General features: G+C 31.4%; 3 protein-coding genes and 1 pseudogene across 5 annotated transcripts; 3 read left to right on the forward strand and 1 right to left on the reverse strand.

The window, feature by feature from the left end:
- Nucleotides 1–644: 644 nt before the first annotated feature.
- Nucleotides 645–25,127, forward strand: LOC149054795 (uncharacterized). Of its 3 annotated transcripts, none has more exons than XM_089229045.1 (8): nucleotides 645–709; nucleotides 784–1,026; nucleotides 1,457–1,600; nucleotides 14,863–14,973; nucleotides 15,037–15,338; nucleotides 15,414–15,546; nucleotides 15,617–15,793; nucleotides 25,094–25,127. In XM_089229045.1, exons 1-5 carry the CDS (start codon nucleotides 694–696, stop codon nucleotides 15,321–15,323), a joined length of 801 nt encoding a protein of 266 aa, XP_089085171.1. In that variant the 5' UTR covers nucleotides 645–693; the 3' UTR covers nucleotides 15,324–15,338; nucleotides 15,414–15,546; nucleotides 15,617–15,793; nucleotides 25,094–25,127. The 3 variants fall into 3 exon arrangements, with proteins under 3 accessions (XP_089085171.1, XP_089085172.1, XP_089085173.1); XM_089229046.1 differs by lacking the exon at nucleotides 25,094–25,127 and adding an exon at nucleotides 21,490–21,584; XM_089229047.1 differs by lacking the exon at nucleotides 1,457–1,600.
- LOC149054796 (uncharacterized) lies at nucleotides 8,515–9,752 on the forward strand. The gene is made up of 3 exons (XM_089228531.1): nucleotides 8,515–8,791; nucleotides 9,014–9,138; nucleotides 9,298–9,752. Exons 1-3 carry the CDS (start codon nucleotides 8,515–8,517, stop codon nucleotides 9,742–9,744), a joined length of 849 nt encoding a protein of 282 aa, XP_089084657.1. The 3' UTR covers nucleotides 9,745–9,752.
- On the forward strand, nucleotides 19,461–20,039 carry LOC107171779 (uncharacterized). Its single transcript, XM_015522034.2, has one exon. The coding sequence runs from the start codon at nucleotides 19,461–19,463 to the stop codon at nucleotides 20,037–20,039; it is 579 nt and encodes a 192-aa protein (XP_015377520.2).
- LOC107169596 (uncharacterized) lies at nucleotides 22,170–22,876 on the reverse strand (annotated as a pseudogene).
- Nucleotides 25,128–27,734: the final 2,607 nt, after the last annotated feature.

Raw genomic sequence — 27,734 nt, forward strand, 5'->3', positions numbered from 1 at the left:
ATTTTAGTTTAAAATTATTAATGATTTCACAATACTCAACAGATAAACGAAATGTGAAAGCGTAAATGTATAGTTGTACATACTGCTACCCAATATAACATTAGAAAAGCGTAGTTATCATATCGTTAATGAATTATTACAATATACATGAAAAATTACACTTATAACGAAATATTTTTGTTATAGCTCTGAATTAACGTTTAGAAAGTTATAATGTACTAGACTTATTTCTCTACTATAATTATTAGCTATTATTTTAACAATTTAAATATGTCCTAAAATAATTGAAAATATTATATAGATTAATCTTTTAACATGGTAAATGACTAGGTAATATTTTACCAATCCATGACTTAAAATGTTATCATTACCTAAATATATTAGAAATCAGTATTCTCATAGTCCTACAATTATTAATAATCAGTCAGTACGTCTACACTCGTATACTTCAGCATACAAATAAATATCGTTCCGTCTTTTAATAATTATAATGAAATTTATATTCATAGTGTTTATTATAACTTTTATTTCGTTTTCATTTCAAACATCATTATGTTTAAATGTACACAGTGCTCATCTGAATTTACACATAAAGACAACTTGGTTGTCCACCAAAAGAAACATGATGGTTTACGTTTTTCATGTACAATATGTAATAAAACATTCAATGACAAGTCTCACTGTAATAGACATATGAAAAATGTTCATGGTATGTATATATATATTTAATAACTTTTAACAATCGATTTTTTCATAAATTAATAAATTAATTTACTTTAAAAGGTGTTACCTACAGTATCAAACCCATTCGACAAGGCCGATATGTTGAACCAACTCAATCACAAAGTGATGGAATAGCACTTGCATCACAAATCATCACTCCAAACACTCCAACGGTTGCAATATCCAACAACCAAACTAAGGAAAAAATGGGTTTACCGAATAAAATATCTAACGATTTATACATTGATGATGATGATGATCATCACATGACAATCATAAATGAACATAAAGATAATATACAAGGTTGGTTTATAATATTATATACACAATATAGGTTTATATAGTAGTAGTAGTAAGTTTATTTGTACTCAAAATATTATAAATGAAAAAGGTTTAATAGTTTTTTATATTACATACAGATCGTTAAAAAAGTAATAAAAAGCTATACACATTTTATATTACGATTTTAAGAATTTCGAGTGATGGTTATATAATATTATTAATTCTTTCCTAATAATCCAACTGTATGCTTTAAATAGTAGTATATTATTTGATTTACTTATTGTTCAACTATTCAACAATTCAACATACATATTTTATTTATTTAAGGTTAGGTAGATGATATACTCGTATACTACACAATGTAGGTTTATTAAAATTTTTAAAAATATTTGGTGCTAGTATTAATATTAATATTACATAGATTAATATTAGTTTTTTGTTAAATTTAAAGATTCATATACAACTACAAGTAATGGCAAACGCATTTCCACTGCTAATTCGATTTCAGCTGCTAAAGCGAAAAAAGCACGCATGAACCTAGTTCAGTCTCCAGGCTTTGTAGAAATCTCATCTTCAGCAAATCGAAAATTGTGTGGTACTACAACAAAAATACTGTAGATACTAGATAATGTTCAAAACTATCATAACTTTCTACAATCGCTTAAAACCAACCTTGTTCAGTTATTAAAAACTCGCGTTCAAAATGATAATTCAATAAAATTCAATTTAAAACTAGAATTGACATATAATCGTCCAAACGTTGAAAATTCATCAGGAAATCGAGCATTTAAAACATCAGCTAAAGAAATGTATATGGCTACAAAAATCGAAAAAATAGTTGAAGAATCTTTTATGATATTATTATCTGAAGAAGACACGTATACTTCTCGTGGTAGCGGGTTTACGTTACAGTCCATCGATGGTTTACTAGTAGCTATTTATAAGTATAAACCAATGTTAGGTTCATCATATATACAATTACCGAAATCTATCACAGACAAACGAGCTATAATTAATCCTAAAAAACACAGACCAACAGTGTTTTAAATACATAGCAAAACACATTACTGGAAAAAATAAATTCCATGTCAATGAAAATTACACCGAGCACGAAGATAAATATATTTTTGACGGTATTTCGTTTCCAACACCACTATCAGATATTTCAAAATTCGAAAAAAATAATCAAAATGTATCTGTGAATGTTTACGGGCTTGAGAAAAAAATACAACCACTATTAAAACATCCTATGCATTGTGTATTTCCTCTGAAAGTAGCTGTTAACGCCCAAAAAGGAGGCTTCTCGAAGGACCACTCGTACAGGTCACTAAACCTAGTTACGAGACCAGATGCTCCTTACTTGATGTAGGTAGGCAACCTAACCAACTACCCTGATGCGAACTTGGATAGGCAACCAAATACAGGGTGATTGATTAAGCGTAAAACACTCATTATCTCAAAAAGTATGCACTTTTTTGAAATTTTTTTTTTGTCAAAATTTTAGATTTACGCTGTTCTAGGATTATATAATTATTTAATATTTTTCACCCTTATATTTATTAGGTAAACCACCATCAACGTTTATCCGTTGACGAGATACAACTCCTCAAAGTTGGGGTGTTTTGGAAGGTGTTTGTGTGTAAATGTGTTATATCTACCGCGAAAATTAGAATTTTTATGCCCTAGGGTAAAAAATATTACATTTTTCAGATCAATTCAATAAGTACCTAATGTAAACGTAAGTTGGGCCCATAAATGTATTTTATAATGCCAATTCAGTAGGGTTCGCATATGTAGATCACCCCATTGAAGGTGTTTGCGGCACTGGTCATAATAATACTTATCAGTTACAAAGACCAGAAGCTATAAGTAATAAATACGATATTGTTCAACCACAAGGTATATCGGTGATAAATGATAATCTTTGTACCTACTCACTACAATGACGTATTTTAATATCATACATAATGTATTATAAGACCATTAATAACAGCCGTATTACGTATTTTTACATCAGATGTTATTTGTATTATTCTGTGCACGATTACAGATATCATATATAGTTCATGGTTACATGATATGAAGTATACCCAATACTTGGTTATCCTGAAGCACATGGCAATACGTTGAGCGTTGAGTATATTCTGATAAACGGTTATGTTATAAACTTTTAAGATTATAAGCACGATGTGATTATAAGATTGAATAATTATTGAATTGGCTCGAATCGAGTCGTTAATGTTAATAAAGTTTTACTTTTTAATATTTATAATTTTTAAGTGTTTAAATTTTAATAATGCACTTATTAGGTTATAATAAAGTTCAAGTTTAATATAAACATTATACAAAGTTCTTGAATATATCTTTTCTTATCTACCACATATTGTATTTTATTTAATAATTTAATTAAATAAGAAATTTCCTAAATTGGTTAATCACATGAAAATTGGATACTTGATGAGTAGGTACATAATATAAATAATATTATGTACAATTTGTTGGTAAGTTTTACTAGTTAGTAGTTTCTACAATTAAATAAATAATACAATGCATATATCATTAAGTTAAAACATTTTGATTTCAGTTTAATCATTTATACATCTACAATTGTAGTTTAAATGTATTTCATACACATAATATATTATGATTTCAAATCGCAATTTGAATATACCATAATTAAATCTACTATCACATACAAGTTGGAATATTCTCCATGTTAAAATGATATTCATACTGCTATTTCTAATTACATTTAAAAATACCAATATTTTGGTAACAGTGAAAAAAATAAATATTGTCTCACGTATTGGATTTAAATATGACTACAAAATAAATTAAGTAAGTATAAATTTGTTTAACTGTAATATTATTTAATTATTATAATGACAAATAAATTGTTTAGGTGTAATCAAGTTAATAATTGCAAGAAGTGGAAAAATATCTATTTGGACAACTAACGTCACATCACCAATGATATTTATTGAAAACTAAAAATTTTGCCAGTGTTAATGTTTTATAATTTGTATGTTATTTTATAATTAATTTAAGTGAGGCGACAACATCAATCATTACAACTTAAAAGATAAATGTATCTTGCGTTTAACACACTTACCTACACATATTGTGTAAATTGCGTAAAGCAAATAAAAAAAAAAAAAAATAGTTTTTAGGTATGAGATTAATTATTATTATACATACATATAATATATACATGTATATAAATTACTACTAAGTAAGGGCTCAATAAAAATTCTTTCTGTCAATGATTGGTGTTGTCATTAAATAGTAATTTGTACTAAATTCGAGTTAAAATATTATTAACAGCATTTTAAAAATTTTACTTTTGTTTTAAGTCTGGGGTTATTGGAAAGTCGGTTTCAATTTTTTGAATACATATTATATCTTTACTCATATTTTGCAAAACTGCAAAACGACAATTTTGATTTAACTGTATCATCATTTTGGAATAGATTTTTCATAGTCCTGGGCTTAAAAATGAAAGTAAAATTTTTTAATGGTTCATAATATTAACAGTGACGCTGAAGTCCTAAAATTTAGTTAAGCAAAAAATATTTTAAAAGGCAACAATATCTAAATATCAGCCTTAATATTGTACTTGTAAGGGGGGGAGTATAATTTACTCTTACTACAAAACAAAATATTTATGTTTAATTTTATGTAATTTTGAATTATATACACATTTTATGTACTCTTCATACAAACCAAGACATCCAAAAGACGAGTTTTTCTCAATTATTAATACAGAAACTTATCTTTTTTGAGGCAGGATTAAGATCATTAATACGCACAAAATATAATTCATTATTTTTATGCACTAACCAATCACCCATTTAAGTTAAAATAGCTAGTTGAATATTTACTATAGGGTTCAACGTCACTGAAAATTGTTATAAAATGAGGGACAATTGGTCATGAATAAAATTAGTTCAGAGCCAATTTATTTATCATAGGTAATGTAAAATTTACCTGTTTAAAATCTTATTTAAATTTGTTAGTATAGTTTATTCAAAATTGTAAATTGAGTGGACAACGATTAAATAAATATGAACTAAATAGTATTTTTATAGTATTAGTATAAAAAGTTGATGGTTGATCATTAAGTTTATGAATGTTATTAGTGTTGTTATATATATTAAATTTTATTAATTTCCTTTGTACAGCTTGACGCTTGTTCATAACATCTTGTAAATTATTATTTATTATTTCATATGCATACACTGCAACTTTATTATATTGTTAGGTACTCGTATGCAAAACCATATAAGTGTTACTTAAAATCAATTTAGGTGTCGCCTAAGCACAATTTATATAATGTCGCCTACGTCTTCACTTACGTGCAATATATGTAAAAAAGTTTTTGGGTACCATCGGAATTTAGTAGCACACAGAAAGAAGTGCGGCAGTGGAATCTTTGTAGAAAATATCAATAAAATGCTCAGACAATAAATGTGGACAATTATTCAGCGGATATGCATTGCTACGAAAACATGTTGAAGAGTACCACAAAATCGTTTTAACAAAAGAACATGTTTTAAAGCCGTAAATGGTAGGTAAAATAGGTAGTAATAATATCTTATTTATCGAATAGATCTTTTAGAGTCATGATTATATCACCTTTAATTTTTATTATTCATTAATGATGTTGGTCTTATATTTAAATATTGCAAGTATCTATTAATTGCATAACATTTAAAAATGTATATACCACTAAGGGATATGAATGAATCAATTCTTTATTTAAAATCATTAGAAGATATATTAAACAATAAATCTTTTAAATAAAAGTTCTCTCTTTTATTATAATATTGATAATGGTTAATGGAGATTTTATATTATACCTAGTACCTACTAATAATGTATACTGTATAGTGTGAAAACCATTATTTAATTAAGCTGCTGTTTAATTGTCTAGGTAGGTAGTGTAAATATAGTATCTAAGATACATTGACAAGTAATCATAATACATAGGGCTCTGTAGAGTCTAATGATTATGCTAAGTAGGTATAATTTATGTAATATGCGCTTTCTTATAATTAATGTTATTATTGGTATATTAAATAGAAATATATTAAATGACTTCAGTGTAATTTAAACTGAGAATAAAATATTATAATAATTAATATGTATGGTCATTTGAATTATGGATGTGTAATATTTTTCGTTCAGCTCCTACTGCTGGAGTATTTTTAAAACTTTGTTTAGTTTCAATTTTTTCACGTTCAGTGGTAATACTTTGAAGTTGAGATTTATAGTTATTTTTTTTTGTTATAAGTCGAAGCTGTTTATCAATTTTTTTATTGGAAGGCTCTATGCTGAACGAAAAATATTACACATCCATAATCCAAATGACCATACATATTAATTATTATTTTATTATTATTATATTTTATTCTCAGTTTAAATTACACTGTAGTCCAGTATGGTAAAGTATTTGAGTAAATAGTATATTCCTTAATTATTATATGAATATAAGGTAATAATCCTTACTTGTTTTTACTTACTTTGTTCTTAAATATTTATTTTTAAAAATGAGCAGGTAATGTATAATATGATATGATTATATGATAATAATCCTTACTTTCTGATTGGTAGCTGAATTTTGCTCTTGATCCTCTCGTGGGATTTCATGTGACAAGACGTGATAGTCCAATAATCCAATTACTTATAAATTATAATATGTATGTATAACAATAAATGTTATTGTCGGAAGTATATACACTGATAATCATTTATCATTTATCATTCGGTATCGAATTTATTACTTGTAACTTCTGGTCTTTATAAGCGATAAGTATATCAATAATATCATGACCAGTCGTACTATTAGCGTGGGGGAGAACTTGTGCAATATGATGGGGTATTTTGGGGCAGAACTTAGGCTTAACTATCGTACTTATATAACGCATTTACACACAAACACCTCCCAAAACACCCCAACTTTGAGGAGTTGTATCTCGTCAACGGATAAACGAAAAATGAAAATTTAAACGTGATAATTCATAAGAAAAAAAGCCTTACTAAATTATGAAATTTTCAGTATGGATTGCCATTTGAAAACCAAAAGTTGATGGTGGTTTACCTAATAAATATAAGGGTGAAAAATATTAAATAATTATATAATTCTAGAACAGCGTAAATCTAAAATTTTGAAAAAAAAAAATTTGAAAAAAGTGCATACTTTTTGAGATAATGAGTGTTCTATGCTTAATCAATCACCCTGTATACCTGAACGACGCCAAGGAGAGGGAGCTTTAGACCATATGCGGAAACAGGATGGTACAGATTATTTTATGTGGACGGGGGCCCTGTGGTCGATCCGGTCTGGTGCAATAACCACAGGGTGCAATTACAATCAATGGGCTGTACTTAAAATTAACTTATCAACTACAGAAGATCAGCCTGCTGGTGACTGGCACGACTGGACTACCAGGGCGGCCTCTCACACAACCCACAGTGGGTGCTGGCGGGCGGACGCTGAACACAAAACGACTGGACGACTGGGTGACGGCGGATGTTGCAGTAGGCCGATGTCGAACTAGACGGTCTGGGTGGTCTGTCACACAACGGACGTACGTTGCGGGCGGACTTACGCAGGGATAGTTCAGTGGGAGTGACTAGATGGAGGTTCTACTATCAATTAAAAACATATTGTTTTATAATAAAATTATGGTTGCTTTATTAACGTCGCACATCAATTAACTAGATCGCTTTATAAGCAGATCAACAATACAACAATTTTGGTCACTTTAATAGCGGACCAAGAAAAAATAGAATAAACAAAAAAAAAGAGGCGACAGATGATAGACAAATTCGACGACAACGATAAGAACGATAACAACAAAAAGGGCGTTGGCCGCATAATAAAGACAATAATAATAATAATAATAATAATAATAATAATAATATTAATAATTGATACGAAAAAATTATACGTATACCGTATACCCGGCCCAGGCACGCCCCGAGATTTTTCAAGGGCCGAAGCACCCTATGTTTCAAACATGCTTCTTATCAGTACAGGAGAACTGGTGGATATCACCCAAGATCTATAAAGAAGAGGTTAGCCAGTGTAAGGTGAGGAACTGATAACAACGGTGCGGGGTGGACTAGTGCGTGACGTAGGCAATAGACCTCAAATCACAATCAAATGGTCGTTGCGTTTTGTGTTTTGCGTTGTGCCTTGTGCGTTACTTCGTTTTGAGTGTTCCGTCTTCCGTTCAGACCGTTCGATAATCTTTATTTCTTTTCGTCAAATTGTTGTTTTATTTCACGAATTTACGAATAATCAACAATGTATCCGTAAGTTTAATAAAAGTACCAATACACTATCAATATTATTATAGTATATTATATGCCTGTCTATTTTACAGTATTCGCTGTACCACTCAAAGACAAGATATATATTTTTATATACTTATTAATTGAATACCTAACTAATTTATTATTGAATCTTTTAATACGCCAACAAATATTTTTAGTTGTTTCAATATGCCTGGAACAATGTGTGCAGTTGCAATAGTTGCATGTTGCAAAAATAATTTAAAAGCCACAAAAGCTTTATCAAGAGATGTTTCATTCCATACATTCCCAAAAGATAACGAACCTCAACGCTTGAAGACTTGGATTTCAAAAACAAAACGAGCAGATAGTTTTAATCCAAAAACAGCTCATATTTGTTCAGAACATTTTCTTCCAGATGACTTTGAACGAAATTTGCAAGCTGAACTGTTGAATATTAAAGTAAAAAGACAACTTAAAAAATCTGGTAAATTTAAAAAGCCAAAATATTTTATTTTATTTTTATTAAATACACGGGTTAAACCCTTTGAACATATAGGTATACACATTATACATCTCTATTAAAATATATTGTTTATAAAGAACATCTTTTTTATAACAACTGATATTAGTACATTTTTTTTACCATTAAAGTTGTCTGAAGTATTAAACCTTAGTACTGATCCGTAAATTATTTTTATTTATTTAGCTGTACCATCTATAAAGCTATCAGTAATTGAGAAAGTTTCTGAAGGTTCTGAAAATCGTTTGAAAAGGATTCAAAAAAGAAATTTTCGATCAATAAGCAATAAAATAATACTTGAAAATCAGAAGGTAATGATTGATCTGTGTTTGTGTGTACTATAATAAATTAAATATACAAACCTATAGCCTTATCCAATTAGTTGTAATTGACCTATTAAACATAAACATTACCTATATTGATTTTCAATAGAAATATAATGCTAATTGTAGATGTATTTTTGTTCTCAGGAAGTAGAAAGTAATGATTGTTATGAACAACTGTCTACATCAAATGAATCGCTCTGTTATAATCATTCTGTGAATATGAATTCAGATAACCAGAGCAGAGAAAATGATTTAGCTCAAGAAAATTTAATAAGATCAACAGTACAAATAACAGCTCTAAAAGAAAAACTAGTATTCATTTCAGGTCAATTAAAAGAATCAAAATTACAATCAAAGAATTTGACAAAACAACTTGTTTCACTGAAAAAAACCAATTCTGAGGAAGTGGATAACAAAGTTCTTGAATGCCTTGGTGGAATATTTTCTCAAAACCAAATAAATATAATTTTGAAGAAAAAAAAGAAAGTGAAGTGGACTTCAAATGCGATTTCTCAAGCTTTTACATTGAGGTATTTAGGTGTACGAGGATATAAGTTTGTACGACAGAACATGAATTTTCCTCTTCCTTGACTTTCCACACTTCGATCATGGGCTACCAAAATTGATTTAAGACATGGTTTATTAAAGGATGTACTAAGGCTCATGAAAGTTGCTTCAATTGATATGACCAAAAAAGATTCTTTATGTGTAATTCAATTTGACGAGGTAAAAATTGCTTCAACTTATGAATATTATAAAAAATATGATGAAATTATTGGACCACACAGTCAGTTTCAAGTGGTTATAGCACGTGGTTTGTTTGCTAAATGGAAACAACCAATTTATGTGGATTTTGATCAGAAAATTACTAAAGAACTCTTATTTAAAATCATAACTGAGGTATACAACGCTGGATATTTAACAGTTGCTTGTGTCCATGATTGTGATGGAGCCAATATTGGATTGTGGAAAGAACTGGGAATTTCTACCGAACACACAGAATTTCAACATCCCATTACCAATAGCAAAGTTTTTATGTTTGCTGATTGTCCTCATCTTTTAAAACTCATCAGAAATTGGTTTATTGATACAGGATTTATTTTGGAAAATAAAGATATTGTATCCAAATATCCAGTAACACAGCTGTTAAAAATGTCCAGTATAGAAGTAAGCTCAATACATCAACTTAGTGAGGATCATTTGACAATTAGAGGAACTCTACGACAAAATGTTAAGATGGCTGCCCAATTAATGTCAAGAAAAGTCGGCACAGCTCTTTGTCATTACTTACCAGGAGTAAATACCAAAGAAAAACAGGTTGCTCTAAGCACTGGTAATTTTATTTTGTTGGTTAATAATTGGTTCAATATTATGAATTCATATATACTTAATGCTGCAACACCAAATAAAAAACCATACGGTACTGAATTATTACTACAAAATGAAGTTCTAAATAATATTATTAAAGAATTTACTACAATGAAATGTCTTAACCCAAAGAATAAAATAAGTGGTCTCCAAACGTTTCAAAAGGGTGTGATAATTTCTTGTAAATCCCTTCAACAATTATACCTATACCTGAAAGAAGAATATGACATTAAATTTATTTTGACGCATCGTCTCAATCAAGATGCATTAGAAAGTTTGTTTTCCCAAATAAGAGGTCGTGGTGGCCTTAACGATCACCCTACACCACTAGATGCTTTATATCGTTTAAGAATGATTATTTTAGGAAAAAATCTTGGGGTGATAATCAACAATTCTAATAACCATGAAGTTGATCCAGATGACTTTCTTACTGCCAAAGTAGTCAAAACTGCTGAAGTGACCTCGCCAATTGAAACAGTAACTGTTCCAGAGGAAAATTTAGATTATTCATTTGAATCAATAGCATCACCAACAACTAATGATACTGAGAATATAATAGAAGAAGATGGAATCGAATATCTTGCTGGTTGGGTTGCTAGAAAATATAAAAGAGATTTTCCTGATCTTGCTGAAGTACAGCATACTAATACAGACCACAATTACTTAGAAATGCCGTCATGGCTTAGTCATTTGTCGTTTGGTGGTCTTTCAATTCCATCATCTGATTGGTTGTCAATGGTAAAGAAAATTGAAAAAAATGTTAAGTCCCCTTTTATCTAAATACTCTGTTTTCAAATCCAAAAATATATTATCAAGATTGTTGAGAATGATATTTAGACGATTACATTGCCAAAATGAAGCAATGCAAAAAGTGGTTAAGACTTATATTTGTCAAAGAATATTCATTAGAATAAAGTTTGAAAATCAAAATAGAAAAAAAAAAAATAGAAAAAAGAAAATTATCTAAAAAAATGAAAAAAATTTTAAATTATTTTTGTCCTCAATGCATTTTGTTGTAATTATATAGAAGAAAAAATCTTTTTATACCTATTTTTTTTTTTTTTTTTTAATGTGAAATTATATTGATTATTATTATATACCTACATTAGAATTACTATCTTTTCCACTTATTAAATTGTTTTGTATTTTTGTAAATTGTATTACGTTTAATTTCATTTTAATGCCATAAATTACTATCAATAACAATTAAGTGTCCTAAATTATTTAAATTATTTGCACAAAAATAGTGGTAAAAATGTAAACAAAAAGGGTCAAAATGCACAAAAATATGTTCCAATATTCACCATAAACTTATAAGTAGGTATTAAAAATGTATGATGATAATCATTCATTTGTACTTATTTCTGTATTAATTATATTTAACTTGTCAAATTAAACGAGAAAATGAGTAGAGTAGTTTTCGTGTTTTAAAATATGTATTGCTGCTCCCTCTAAAACTTGAGCTTGGTGAATTTCACTATCTGGACATCCAGTTCATGAAATTGTCGATTTCACCACAGAATATAACTATTTCATTTAATGGATGCGACATTTACATAATAGATTGGTGATTTATTAAATAATTACATTATTAATAAATATATTCACATTCATGTTATAATTGAATTATAATTAAAAATGTTAATGCGCCTACTACAGCTACAGCATATAAACCACCTATAGACCTATAGACCGTGAAATGTGAATTAATATTATTAATAAGGTCTATTGACTACGTCACTCGTAACAGCCAATCACCGCGTTTTCTGCTTACTGGCTAACCTCTTCTTTATAGATCTTGGATATCACCAAGTCATCCTTATCCATGACAATAATACATAAAAAAAATATGGTTCAATATTTTTAACTTTTGAAAGGGCTACACTGCAAATCTCGTCCGCGAAGCGGTTTCAACATTATACTATAAGGTATAAAGTAAAATCAAAACATAGAAGTACGATGAAACAAGGACGATTAGATTCGTAACTTTTACTATTCACCGAACAAGAGTTGACAATTGGGATAAACTTGGATTCTGTCATCGATGAGTTACGACGAATCTGTAAATATGATATACTAACCAGTAACCAATAATAATTAATAAATAAGTTATAATATAAAAAATGTGACTTGTTTCTGCTCTATTTTTTTTATAATATCTATACTATACTCTGTATATGTGTGTATAATGTATTATTCAAATTTTCCACGGGCACGCCCCGAACTTAAACTCTGCGCACGCCTATACGGTTATACGGAAAAAGCCGAAACAATAATTGTACTTATAGCACAAAGAGAATAAATAAAAAAAAAAAACAATGATGATAATTAAACAATTAATGACGGAGTGGTATGTGGACAGGAAGGGAAACCGATTAAGAGGTACCGGCATCGCTCAGAATTACGTTCTGCGATAAAACTTGTTTGGCGCGAACAGTAGCTGATAATGAAAAACAAAATCACTTTGATTTACTATTGCTAACAGATGGTGATAACAGTCATTATACATATATATCAAATTTTTCAAGGCTACTTCGTTCACAAAAAACTCGTCATGAAAGTCAAACAATATTTTGCAAAAGATATATCCAAACACACATATTGTTTTAAATGCATTTTATGCAAATGTGATGTTAATAACCAAACCCGTATTCGCGATCATGATCACTTGACCGGGAAATTTAGACAGACTTTATGCAATAGATGCAATTTAAGTCTTAAACAACCAAAATACGTACCAGTTTTCTTACATAATCTTTCCAACTATGATGCACATTTTATAGTAACAGAACTTGACTACGATTCACAGAGAATAAATGTAATTCCAAACAGCGAAGAAAAATTCGTTGCCTTTTCGAAATACATAAGTAACGATTTTACAATTAGATTTGTGGATACATTTAGATTTATGGCTACAAGCTTATCAACTCTTCCTACCAATCTAATTCACCATACATGGAAAAATTCCGCATAACCACAAAACATTTTTCCAATAAAGATTTGCCGCTTGTTACCCGTAAGGGTGTATATCCTTATGACTTCACAGATGATTGGTCTAACCTTGAACAAACAACAATACCTACAATTGAGGATGCAACTCGTTTGCGCACAATCTACATTTTTTACCTAGATATCGATGACTCGTTTGCGCACAACGAAATCAGCCGTTTACCTGTAACGGACGACTCGTTTGCGCACAACATAAACAGTGAGTAACATATATTATATATTTTTAAATTTGGACTTACCTAATAATTGAATTATCGGTACAAATTATCAGTACAAATTACCTTACATATCAATAATCAATATATAATCGTCATGTATTAGGAAAGCATAATACTTTTAAACAGTCGTTCGCCAGAAAGCTGTACTATAACACTACTGAGTACTGACTGTATTGACTATGGATATCGAAATTTGTGATGTTTTTGAAACGCGTCGAGGAAAAAAATGTTTAAACATAGAAAGTTATAATAAACTAATACGCTAATATAAAAAATAATATAAAAAAATTTATAACTAATAGACTACTATTATTACTTATTAAACCTACAATGCATGTTTTTTAATATATTTTAATTTTTGCAATTAATTGTATTGACAATATTGTTTACGCGTATACCTAATCATTGACGTTATTATTACTTTTATCTGTATTATATTATTGTATATATTATATATCTTATTCTCGCCGATCGATGTTAAATTATATAATAAATACTTAGAAATTCAAAATAATTAAATCTTAATTTATATATTAATTTTTTTATATACAATATGTATATATATATATATTATTATTTTATACAGTCTATTAGTTAATTATAATTAAGCAAAAGAAGGGAAATATGCGCAAACGAGTTGTACCTTTATTGGCTTTATTATTTAAACCTAAAATATGTGTGCGCAAACGTGTTGTGATTTTGTGCGCAAACGTGTCGTAAAAAAGGTAAATGTGCGCAAACGAGTCGCACCCCTTTAACAGTACTTTAACAGAAGAACATATAAAAGATACTGAATATCAGTTTGCTAAAGACGTATAGAGTCATTTCAATAGCCGAACACTAGGTGAATATTCGGATCTATACTTAAAAGTTAATGTTTTGCTTCTGGCTGATGTATTTGAAAATTTCCGAGACTTATGTTTAAACACTTACAATTCAGACACAGCCTACTATTATACATCACCAGCGTTCTCTTTCGATGCAATGTTGAAACACACTGCAATAAAACTGGAACTACTATCGGATTATGAAATATTGTTAATGATTGAAAATGGTTAATATATTGAAATTATTTTTTATTTCAACACATATAAAATACGATTACACTTTATAGGTATTCGAGTAGGACTAACACAGGCTAGCATGCGGTACGCGAAACCTAACAATGAGAGAACACCTGATTATAACCCGTTAGACCCAAAGTCTTGGCTTGTTTATCAGGATTGTAAGTTTATCTACACATTATTATTGTTATTATAATGCTCATTTTATACTTTTAAAACTTTAGGTAACAATCTTTATGGCTGGGCAATGTCACAGTTCATGCCCTATGGAGGCTTCAAGTGGGTTAAACCTTCTCTCAATGGATTAGCTGATTTAAACACAACATCCCCCACAGAACGGATCTATGAAGTCGATATAGCTTATCCAAAAGAACTGCATGATAAACATAATGACTTGCCATTTTTACCACAAAACACTATACCACCTGGCTCAAAAGTACGAAAACTAATGGCAACATTTAAACCGAAAAAAATTATATTGTTCATTATCGCAACCTCCAAAAAGCCTTGAACAATGGTAGAAAAGGTAATTATTATATTTTCTTTCTCTTATATTAATTAACATTAATATATATATATATATATATACATAATATTATAGGTACATAGAGTTGTTCAATTTAAACAATCACCATGGCTGGCTTCATACATTGCTTTGAACACCGAGATGAGGAAGAAGGCGAAAAATGCATTCGAGAAGGATTTCTTTAAACTATTAAACAATGTTGTATTCGGTATGGTATTATAAATAATAATAATTCTATTAATAATTACTGTCTTATTATGTATATGATTTTCATGAAGGAAAATCGATGGAAAATGTTCGCTAACGCATAGACATGAAACTTGTATCGTGTGACCGACGTTTACAGAAATTAATAAACAGATCGACTTTTAAACATTGCACTACATATTCTGAAAACCTAAATGCCGTATCATTGGAAAATAAAATCATTGATTTTTGCAAACCTATTTATATTGGTAATTTTTTTCATTAACAATTTAGATATAAAGGTATTAAGAGGCCGTTATGGTAGAAGTGAAAAACATACAACGCTCAAAAGATGGCGTTGTGCGCCGTATCGTCAGGGCCTGGACACTGATAAAAATTAACACGGTAAAGATACCAAATACTCAAAAACGTGGTGGCCATCTTCCCGTTGGCTAAACAGTGTAACCATATCAGAAAAACAAAATGTTAAATACAATGTTTTTCCAAAAATGTATAGATCCAACTCTAGTTTTATTCAAATTAATTACTAATTGCTTAAAATTCTTAATTTTAAAATTAGCAACTGCATAAGATTAGTATAAATCAAATATATGATTAAATAGGTATTCATATTAAATACACATTGGAAAAAAATACACGTTTATTAAATAAAATATATTTTTTATTTATTAGAAGCTAAAATGTAATTTTGAAATTTATAGATAACGATTGTTTGAAGGCAAGCTTGAATAGTAGAGGTACATTAAGATTATGGTTTAAAAATAAGAAAATAGATTTAGAAGGAAAAAGATAAAAAGAGTATGTTATTATATAATACTTCTAATGCACAGTATTATTCAAAAAACCGACAGATCCAACAGAACATGTTTTGCATGTTTTAACTGCAGTTAAAAAGCAGTACACACTAAAAAACGTGTAACAAATGCTTTTGCTAAGATTTTTAATAATCTTAATATAAATGTTTTGAATTAAATCATGAATTATGATACCAGTTTTTTAACTGATAACACTAAATTGATAGAATAGCCAACGGGAACATGGTCGCCACGTTTTTGTTTACATTGAAAGTGTCCCTTCCGATTTAATCTATTCTGTGGTATCGTCGCCGTCGCGGCAGTCTGTAACCACGCCCATAATCTAAGCGACGCGATCCGCGCGAAGTGATCGCGGGAGAGGTACATTATTATTGCACAGACCGTCGTTCAGGTCGTTTAGAGTCGTTGCGTGAATTGTCACCAGTGCTTTTTGTATTTTGTATATGCTATAGTCGGGGACACGAAAAGTGGCGTGTGACCGACGCGATCCAAGCGGTTAAATCGTCTTATGGGTTCTTAAACGGTCAAAGGTGAGGAAGGTGGTAGCTTGCTCGTAGCCCTCCCTGCATACGTTAATTCGCTAAAATCCACGAGATCAAGCAAATAATTAACGTATCAATACCACCACCAGGCGCTGATGCCCAGCATTTCAAATCATCAGCAGCAAACGGCAGTAATGCCAACTGTAAACGGTCCTTTTAAGGACCACTTGACGCTTAATGTTGGTGAAGATCTTAGGATCTGTCACTTCAACATTGAAGGAATTTCTAAAGCGAAGTGTGAAGTTCTAACTAAAATCATGAACAAGGAAAGAATAGATGTAATTGCCTTGCAAGAAACACACACGAAAGATGACAATGACCTTCAAAAAAGAGGCTACATCGCAGGATATATAGTAATTGGAGCGATACACCACAAGCAGTATGGCATAGCTACGTATGTAAAAGAAAACATCGATGATACGATGGTAGTTCACAAAGCCAACTCAGGAAACACCCAAGTACTATCCACGAAAATAGGTAGTATTACTGTAACGAATGTGTATACACCTCCAAACAACAAATGGGAGGGTAATCCAATGAAAACCTTTGAACACCCAGCTATTTATGTGGGTGACTTTAACAGCCATAATATGGCGTGGGGCTACGAGGAAAATGATGAAAACGGAGATATATTATATGAATGGCTAGACACAATGAATATGGAACTTGTCTTCAGCATAAAGGATAAGGGAACTTTTCGATCAGCAAGATGGCTGAAGGAGTACACGCCAGATCTAAGCATAATATCGAAACCTCCAAATGATAGTAAACAACTGGCATCGCGCCGTATTCTCTGTGATTTTCCTCACAGCCAGCATCGACCGGTGGTCTTAGAATATGGCCTAAAAATACTAATAATTAGATCAATCCCAAAACCAAGATGGAATTTCAGGAAAGCCAACTGGACTGAATTCGCCAAGGAACTAGATCACCTAATACAATGGATCCCAGCAAAGGCAGAATGTTATGATCGATTCGTGGGAGCGATAAAAATGATAGCGAAAAAGCATATTCCTAGGGGCTTCAGGAAGCAGTTCATCCCAGGCTGGGACGAAACGTGTAATGAACTGTATGCGGAGTTTCGAAGGTCAAAATATAATAACATAGCGGATGAATTAATTAACAACTTAAACTCAATAAGAAAACAAAGATGGCAAGAAAAGACAGAAAATCTAGACTTTACCCACTCCAGCCATAAAGCATGGAGCCTAATGAAAAAATTAGGCACCTCAAATAGTACCACGAAAGGTCAGCATACCTTAAGACCAAATAGTGTAGCAACCAGATTAAAAAGCGTTGGAAAACTTCCAGTAGACAAAGAGCATAAATAATTAATAAAAACAGAATTAAGAAATCACAGGAAAATGCTAATGCCGCATCCAACACTGGACGCTGCTTTTACACAAAATGATGTATGCAACGCAATAAAGAAAACCAAAATAAACAAAGTTGCGGGCTTCGATGGGATATATTCTGAGTTTTTTAAATTCGCAGGACCGAGAACTTATACCTGGCTAACTATGTTTTATAATGATATTATAGATACTGCAAAACTACCAAAACAATTTAAAAGAGCGAAAGTGATTGCGTTACTAAAACCCGGTAAAGATGGCCACGAAGCCGCAGATTACCGACCTATATCATTACTGAGCGTTACGTATAAGATTTTAGAAAGAATGTTTTTAGAACGTATACAACCATATATCGAAGACGTGATACCAATAGAACAGGCTGGATTTAGGGAATACCGAGGATGTGAGGAGCAAGTGCTAGCGCTCACAACTCTGATAGAATCTGGATTCCAAAGGAAATTTAAAACTAGTGTAGCGTTCATTGATTTGTCAGCGGCGTATGACACAGTATGGAGAGACGGTCTTTTGAATAAGTTCGCCAAGGTCATCCCATGCAAGAAATTATTCACACTCCTAGATAGAATGCTCACGAACCGCCGCTTCAAAGTATTTTTGGGTAATAAGGAAAGCAATTGGCGCACAGTACTCAATGGTCTTCCCCAGGGTTCGGTACTTGCTCCGACTCTATTTAACTTATATATATATGACCTACCTGTTACGAAAGGGCTTAAGTTCCAATACGCGGACGATATTGCTATTGCTTATCAAAGCACTGATTTAGAGGATGGCGGGAAAGCACTTACTGAAGACCTCAACACTATGAACAAATACTTCTCCAAATGGCGTTTAAAACCAAACCCTACCAAGACTGAAGTATGTGCTTTTCACCTAAACAACAAAAAGGCTAGAGAAGAGTTGAAAGTGACATTCCAAGGAGTACAATTAAAGCACAACTTCACGCCGAAATATTTGGGAATAACATTGGATCGTACGCTCACATTTAAAGAACATCTTGTCAAAACTGGAAAGAAAGTACGATCCAGAGTCAATTTAATTCAAAAACTCGCCGGTACAGGATGGGGTGCTAGCGCTAAAACATTACGAACAGCAGCACTGGCGCTAACATACAGTGCAGCTGAATACGGTGCCCAAGTGTGGTGTAATAGTGCACACGTGAAAAAAGTTGACACACAATTGTATAGTGTAATGAGAGTGATTAGCGGCACGGTGAAGTCCATTCAGTTACAATGGCTACCAGTTCTAACCAATATAGCTCCGCCAGACCTACGAAGAAAGCATAAACTTATTAATACTATCAGGAAAGCCGAAGATAGGAGGAACTCACTGCTAGCCGAAAGATTAGAAGAGATACCAGCACTTAGACTAAAGTCAAGGAAACCGCCTTGGAAGACAGCTAAATACCTAATAAGATCAGGATTTGAAACCAAAAAGTGCTGGTACGATGAATGGACCAACTCTACTTTACCAATCAAAAACAAAAATCTGGTGATGGACCCCAACCAAGGAGTTATGGGTATGGAACTGCCTAGACATGAATGGTCTGTACTAAATCGTCTTCGAACAGGTCATGGCCGTTGCGCTGATATGATGTTTAAATGGCGACTCCAAGACAGCCCAACATGCGATTGCGGCAACGATAGACAAACCATAAATAACATAATAAAAGAATGCCAGATAAGGAAATTCAACCAGGGCATCGAAGGAATCCACGCGATAACACCGGAAGCAGTAAAATGGATAAGGGAACTGGACATACACCTGTAACCTGTAAACTGTAACGCATTGTTATGTCATGCCATATTATATTATGTCATATTGTATTATCTATACTATTATATAAAATTGTAAGGGTTTTTCTTAGACCGCGCTAACCGAAAAAACTACTGAACCGATTTGGTTGAAATTTTTTTTGGCTGAAACCCGACACTCCGCTGAAGGTTATAGTAACACTTTTTTCAATAAAAAAAAAGTATAAGGTTCATACAAAATCAAAATAGAATCAAAGTAGTGGCGCCCCCTTTCGGCCAAAAAATATACTAAATATTTTTAGTTGTTACGGTTCTATAGGTTGCAGATCCAAAGAGGATGAGTTGTTCTTATATAAAATGGAAACATATGGTAAACTTATTGTATGACATATAGTTACTATTGGTTACTGATAGGACAAGGTTATTATGAAAGAATATTTTATGAAAATCCACCCGAAATGTAGGAAATCTGTATGTCAAAAATACAACAGTGGCGCCATCTGTCTAGAAAAAAACAAACTAAATTATAAAAAATTTAGTTTATTGTTGCAGATTAAAATAATAATAAGTAGTGTATTATATAGTGGTTGCTATTGGTTTATCGGGCATGTTTGTATATTATAATATTACTAGCCGACCCGGCCATGCGTTGCTGTGGCTAAAGTTTTTGTAATATTACATTATAGTAAACAATCTAAGAGAACATCAGTCACTGGCATCAGCACACTGGCATAATTTGTACTTAGTTTTTTTACCTTTTTTTCTTACCCAAATTTTGAGTAAGTGGCCAATTCATTATCATGCCGAGAGCGCAAAGAGCACGCATTAGCAGAAGAACTGCCAATGCATCTCGAATGTATAACAGAAGGCAACAAAATAACACACCAGAACGTTCTCAAACACGTGCTCAGGAGCAACGTAACGCTTTGAGTATGAAATCAGCGTTTAATTATCAATCCGAGATTGATTATTTAAATATTAAAGCGCTTCAAATTGGACGAATGACTATATTATGTCCTAAGTGCCATGCAAAAAAATGGAAAGATGAAACCCATGGCTTTTATTCCAAGAATTCACATAATTCCCTCTGACTTGCCGTTTTCTTTCAAACGGCTTCAATTCCCGGTTAAAGTTTCTTTTGCCATTACCATAAACAAAGCACAAGGTCAAACATTCAAGTACGTTGGCGTAGATCTTCGTACAGAGTGCTTTTCACATGGGCAATTATACGTGGCATTTTCTCGAACTGGAGACTCGAATCATCTTATGATTTTAATTTCAACAGGAAATATAACAAAAAACACCATATACTCAGAAGTCTTATAAAATTCATATTTTAATTCTTTTTTTTTCTTTAATAAATTTTAATAAATCTTTAATAAATTTTCTTTAATAAATTATTTCTTTTTTATCAGTATTTATTTTTATCATTTATAACGCTAGAAACCGTTTTTTATATTTACTAGCCGATCACAATAAACAATAATATTTGAATAAAAAATTCTACATATCATGGTCCGAAGGCAAAATAAACAACCAATCACGGGCGAAGCTGTGACGGGTCGGCTATATATTTATAAAACCTTAACCTTTCTAATTTAAATTTAGTTAAATTTTGCTTTATGTTTATATTTTACTTATTATTTTATTTTATTTTATTGTTTAATTTTGCTGTAAATGATTTGATTTGTTAAGCCATACGAATAAATAAATAAATAACGGCCAAAACCAATTGCTGCGCTTTTTAAAAAATGTTTTCATATTATTTATAATAATAAAAACCAAAACAACAAAATCGTACTATTAAAGTAAAAAAATTAATTTAAAAGCATCTTATCGTTTTATATGCTTATGTTATATATTTACAAATTATTATTTTTACAAAATACTATAAACAACATTATATAGGTATACAATTTTAATTTACCTAATTAAAGTCAAAATTAGTTACCAAATATGTCTTCATCATTATCTGTGTCTTCATCATCGCTTGAATCACTATCACCTGGTAATATGGTCAATATAATCGGTTCTAATATGATATCCCTGTGAACTTCTTTTTCATAGCATTGCGATTGAATAGTTTCTGCATGTCGTACACATTTCTCCCAGTCTTGCACAGTCACTAAATCTAACGCTTCGCGAGTCAAACGTTCAATGTCTACCATCTTGAACGTATTATTTTTTTTGGCAACTTCATTTTTAATTTGAGCCCAAATCAACTCAATAGGGTTATACTGACAGTGATATGGAGGAAGTCGTATCACCTCATGACCTCTTTCTAGTGCCAACTCATCAAGAAGATACGATTTTCCAGGTGGCATTATATTTTTCACCTTCATTTTGAGTTCGGCCAATGTTTCTAGATTACTGTAGGCCGTAGCGAAAATTTTTATCGTTAAGCCATATTTGTACATCCGATTTTCTAGAATTACTCTTAGGATAATTTTCAGCCAAGGTCGAATGATATGATGCGTTATTCATAACAATAATAGAGGACTCTTCAAGATGATTCAGTAATTCAAGAAACCATTCTTTGTATACCTCAGCATTCATTTGGTTATGGTAGTCTGTAGTATTACCAGTGTTACTACGAAAAATTAATTTTGAATCCTTAATAAAACCGTAGCGGGCGCATCCTGCGTGACATACAATCAGTCGAACACCCTTGCCAGTTGGAACCTTTAATCCTTCGGTACCTTCATTGTTCTGCCAAATAATGGATCGTGAGTGATTTTGATTTACCCAAGTCTCATCAACATATACAACAGGGCGACTATCATTATTTTTACGCAGTGTGCACATTTTTCTGAGGAATGTGCACCGTAGAGCAACTATGTCTAAACGCTCCATTAAAAATTTGCGTCCGTCATTACACTTCTTAAATGAAAAATTCAAATTTTTAAGAACGCGTCGCATTGACCTAACGCTTCCGGAATAATTATTCTTTTCTCGGTAAGTATTGAGTATGGACAAGGCAGTCGGGTACTCACCTCTATCATAAAAAGTCGTGAATAATTCTTCTGGCTATATCTCCATAAAAATCGTACAACTAGGTTTGAATTTTCACGCGTTTATATGTTTTACGCGGAGATTTAAAAAATGGAACAACACGTTGTTCATCTTGCGTATTTTCTGATTTTTTCGTTTCGGAACAAATGTGGCTTACGGTGCCAAGCGAAATTTCACATGCATGAGATGTAAGGTCTTGAGCACATTTAAAAAATTCGGGCGTTAAATCAGGTTTTTTGGATTGGTTTTTATAAAAATATATACACGCTATGTATAATTTTTTTAGATTGACTATGTATATCTCTATCATTAAAAGACATTTTAAAAAATTACAAAATAACAGCACAGTAAATAAATCACTAAAACAAACAGGCAATACACACTTAACAGTTAACACACGAATGTAATTACTCGTCGACTACTTGCAAGCTACTAAAGGTAGGTACATGCTATGGTATTTCATTATACATTTAGAATAAAAACGGGCGTATATCGATTCCGCCGATTTTATATCGATTCCACCGGCTATTAATTCCGCCGGCTACTGTTTATACCGCCCTTGTAATTTGTAAATGTATTTTTAAAATTACAGTCCTACATAATATTCAAGACTATAGAATTCAGACTTTATAATAATATATTCACATATACGAATTAATTAGAATATACATTTTATTTTTGAATTATACAATTATTATTTTTGTATTTGTATTATGTACTATATAAAATACATATAAAAGGCGGGGAGTAAACAGTGTCCGGCGGAATCAATATGTAAATAATATTAACAGTAACCGGCGGAATTAATAGCCGGCGGAATCGTTATGTAGATATTTTAAACAGTAGCCGGTGAAATTAATAGCCGGCGGAATCGATATGTAGATATTTTATACAGTAGCCGACGGAATTGATACAAACCTTTTTTCTAAACAGGTAGTTTCGGCGGAATCAATAATTCCCCAATAAAAACAATCCCTCGCTCCCAACACAATGTAAGGGAAAATAACAGCTGCAACAAACCACAAACCTATATAACAGGTCTATACAACAAACAACCTGAAATCCATAGAATAAAAAAGGAACCTTTTTTTTTTTTGAAGATGACGTGTACAATTTACAAAATGTTACGCTACGTGCGCGAAATACACTGCATGCGCAGCCAGCGCCATATGTTGAGAACCACCGGCCGCAGGCCAGGTGTTGGTTGGGGTACAGTCAAGGTCACACGCCACTTTTCGTGTCCTCGACTATAGCATGCGAAACGTGACTGCTAAATCATGAGCCGCAACCTATTTATTAAATAAAGCTTCTGTTTGCTTAAAAATATTAACGAACACATAAGGCATACAAATTATTATACACCACAACTTGAATCATATTTCTAACCCAATTACTTATTAAAATACTTGTAAAGTAATAATTTCATTCCGATTTGATAGTTTTTTTTCAGTAAATATGTCGCGTTTTTTACATATTAATTTATAATTGACAATCACTACGTATCGTAGGATATTTTGATCTGTAATATACATATATACATACATATATACTTAATTGTTTTTATATTATTTAATATAGTAGCAATTCGCAGTAAAAAAACAATTTGCATACAAACATTATTACAAACTTAACACGTTCATGTGATCTATATAAATAAAAATTTAAACAGCAGGTAAGTCGTGGATGTCGCTCTGCTGTACAGTAGGTTACAAGTGGTTTGCTGTAATGAATGGAATTAAATTTGAATCCAATGATATTATATCATTGTATACGAAAAACGATTCTGAGCGGAAACGGTATATATATTTTTACATATGTAGTCAAAATTCAAACTTTGAATTCTTATGAAAAAAAAATTGTGACTATGTATTTCTTTTATTTTTCAACTGCTATTGTAAAAATATGTTAGGAGGAGCCTTTTGTTAAATTTTCAAATCTTAGACATAAAAAGAAAAATTTATTATGAATTTCTAGGATAAAATAATTTACGAATTTTCGTGTTTTTTACATAATAATAAATGTTGTCGAAATTCAAACTTTGAATGTTTATTATTGTAGGTGAAACAACTATATACTTTTGATTTTTGAATGGCAACATACATAGGTATGTATAAAATGTATAAAACTATTTTTTTTTTTTATGAATTTTTATTTTAGAATAAACCCCTCAATGTTAGGTGTTTTTTTTTTTTTTTTTTTGTAGGTACTACCTATTGTATTTTTCGTTTGTATAGACCAAGAGTTAACACATATTTTGTCCGATAATAGATATCAGTTGTAGATGATATCAATAATTAATATCTATTTCACACTAATAAAAAATGATAAGATACTCGGCGATAAGACGAATGTCTATATTATCAATATCTATATGCATAATGTTTATGTAATAACTGTAAAACGTTTTGGATATTTTACTTTTATGGATAATTATATATTCCTCACTTGTTCAGATTCTAATAGTTTTATAAATCACAATCAAAAACCTATATGATCAAATTTGAAATGAAACATCGAACACGATTATGCTTACGATTTGATTAATATTGTGATTATGAATTTTCAAACATTATCAACTGTACTTTGTATCATGTTACGATTTTAAATGTAATGTGTAATTTTGTGAGTAATTCAATTGGTTTATGTTAATTTTTATCAAAAATACATACTACTCAGTACACGTCAAAAGGTAAAATATTATGTTTTGATATATCTTTGAGGTTAAATTATATATATACAGGGTGATTTTTTTATCAAACAACACTCATTATTTGAAAAAGTATTGACTTTTTTCAAATTTTTTTTTTTTCAAAATTGTAGATTTACGCTGTTCTAGAATTGTATATCTTTTTTATATTTTCCACCCTTATATTTATTAGGTAAACCACTGTCAACTTTTGATTTTCAAATGGTAAACTATACTTAAAATTTCATAATTAAATAAAACTATTTTTTTCATTAATTAATACGTTCTAATTTTCATTTTTCGTTAATCCGTTGATGAGATATTGCTCCTCATAGTTAGGTGGTTTTGGGAGATAGTTATAGTGTGTAAATGTGTTATACCACTTATACCTCGTCAGTAGATACCGCAGCTATCAGGATTTTTATGTCCCAGGGCAAAAGATATCACACTTTTCAAATCAATTCAAGTAGTAGGTACAATAAGCTTAAGTTGTGCCCCTAAATGTATTTTATAATTCCCATTTGAATGGGTGTCATGTAGTTCGCCCCACTGAATGTGATCTCGCCACTGGTCATAATAATACTTATCTAATATAAAGACCAGAAGTTAAAAGTAATAAATTCGATATCATTCGAACCCAAGATATACCTGATCGGTCGCGATCGACGATCGTCGCGACACAACGAAAGCGAGCGCACTCACCCTCCCTACCGGACCGACCCGTCGTCACTAGTCGAGTCGAGTCGAGTCTGCGCGTCGTTGTCGTTCGCAACAACTAATCGGCCATTAAGCCATTTAAATATTTTAATATATTATTAATTATTATAATTACTTATGTGAAAATAAATCAAAAATCGTTTATATTATACGAAGTGCGTATTCTATTTTATATTATACAGTCCTATTCGTAACATGGTCCTTCGAGCCGGATTATTAGTAGTGTTGTTCGTATTGTTTGTATTACGGCCGTAGTGCGTAGGCTCAGTAAATCGTTTGTGATCTAGCTTTCTTAAGCTTATTCGAATATTCGTTTATTTAGTGCGATGGCGAATACCGAATATCGTCTATTCGTATAAGAATACGCATTTTTCACATTTGTTTAATTTCGTTTCCGTGAGTGTTCAAATATTCACGCTAGTATCGAGTGAATTTATACACAAAAGTCGTTGTATTCGCGTGGCCTTCGGGTTTTTACGCGGTCACCATTAAGTGTGTGTGTATTGTGTTTCGACTGCGCGTGTTATCGCAGTTTTAATATATCGTAAAATCGTCGCCGCCGTCGCGTCGTGTCGTTAGTATTATCGTTATATTTATATAATATTATATTCTTTCGATCGCGACCGCACGCGCGGATTATAATACGAATAATCGTTATTATTCTTTACGGCTCGGTTGCCGTCGTCTGATCTTCAGTCGCAGGCCTGGTAACAGTGGTAACACATTAGTGTTTCTACTGTCGTTTCGTTTCTATTGTCCAGCCTCCGGCGTTATATTTCAAATATCGCGCACGCGTCGTGCTTATCATCGATTCATCGTCTTATCGTTTCGTTTCCGTAGTCCAGCGTAAATACAGTGATAACTATTGTTTACGTTCGTGTAAACGTTGTGCGGTAACGTATTTATTCAAAATTATAAATTCGTATAATTTTATAATACTAATCTCAGTACGAGTACGGAGTGTCGGTGCAGCAGAAGAGTAATTGGCGTTCACAGTTCAGAAAAACAGCATAGAGGTTAGTCGCCAGTAGTTTATTTATTCTTGTACAATTTTCCTTTATAGCTACTAGCGTCGTATGTAGGGCTGCCTTCACTCGTAACGTTGTTCAAATTATTCGTAAAATGTCCGAAATAAGTTCTCTGTTGACTCGAAGGGGGCTGCTTAAAGGCCAACTGACTCGTTTCAGTAACTTCGTTCAAACCGCTAAAGCAACAGAAGATATAGACGTCACACAACTTAAATTGAGAAAAGAAAAAATAAAAGAAGTTTGGCAAGATTTCGAAACAGTCCAAACT

The sequence above is a fragment of the Diuraphis noxia genome, unplaced genomic scaffold (genome assembly GCF_037042655.1).
Source record: "Diuraphis noxia isolate RWA-SAM2 unplaced genomic scaffold, SU_Dnox_SAM2 contig0005, whole genome shotgun sequence".
Classification (NCBI taxonomy): Eukaryota; Metazoa; Arthropoda; class Insecta; order Hemiptera; family Aphididae; genus Diuraphis; species Diuraphis noxia.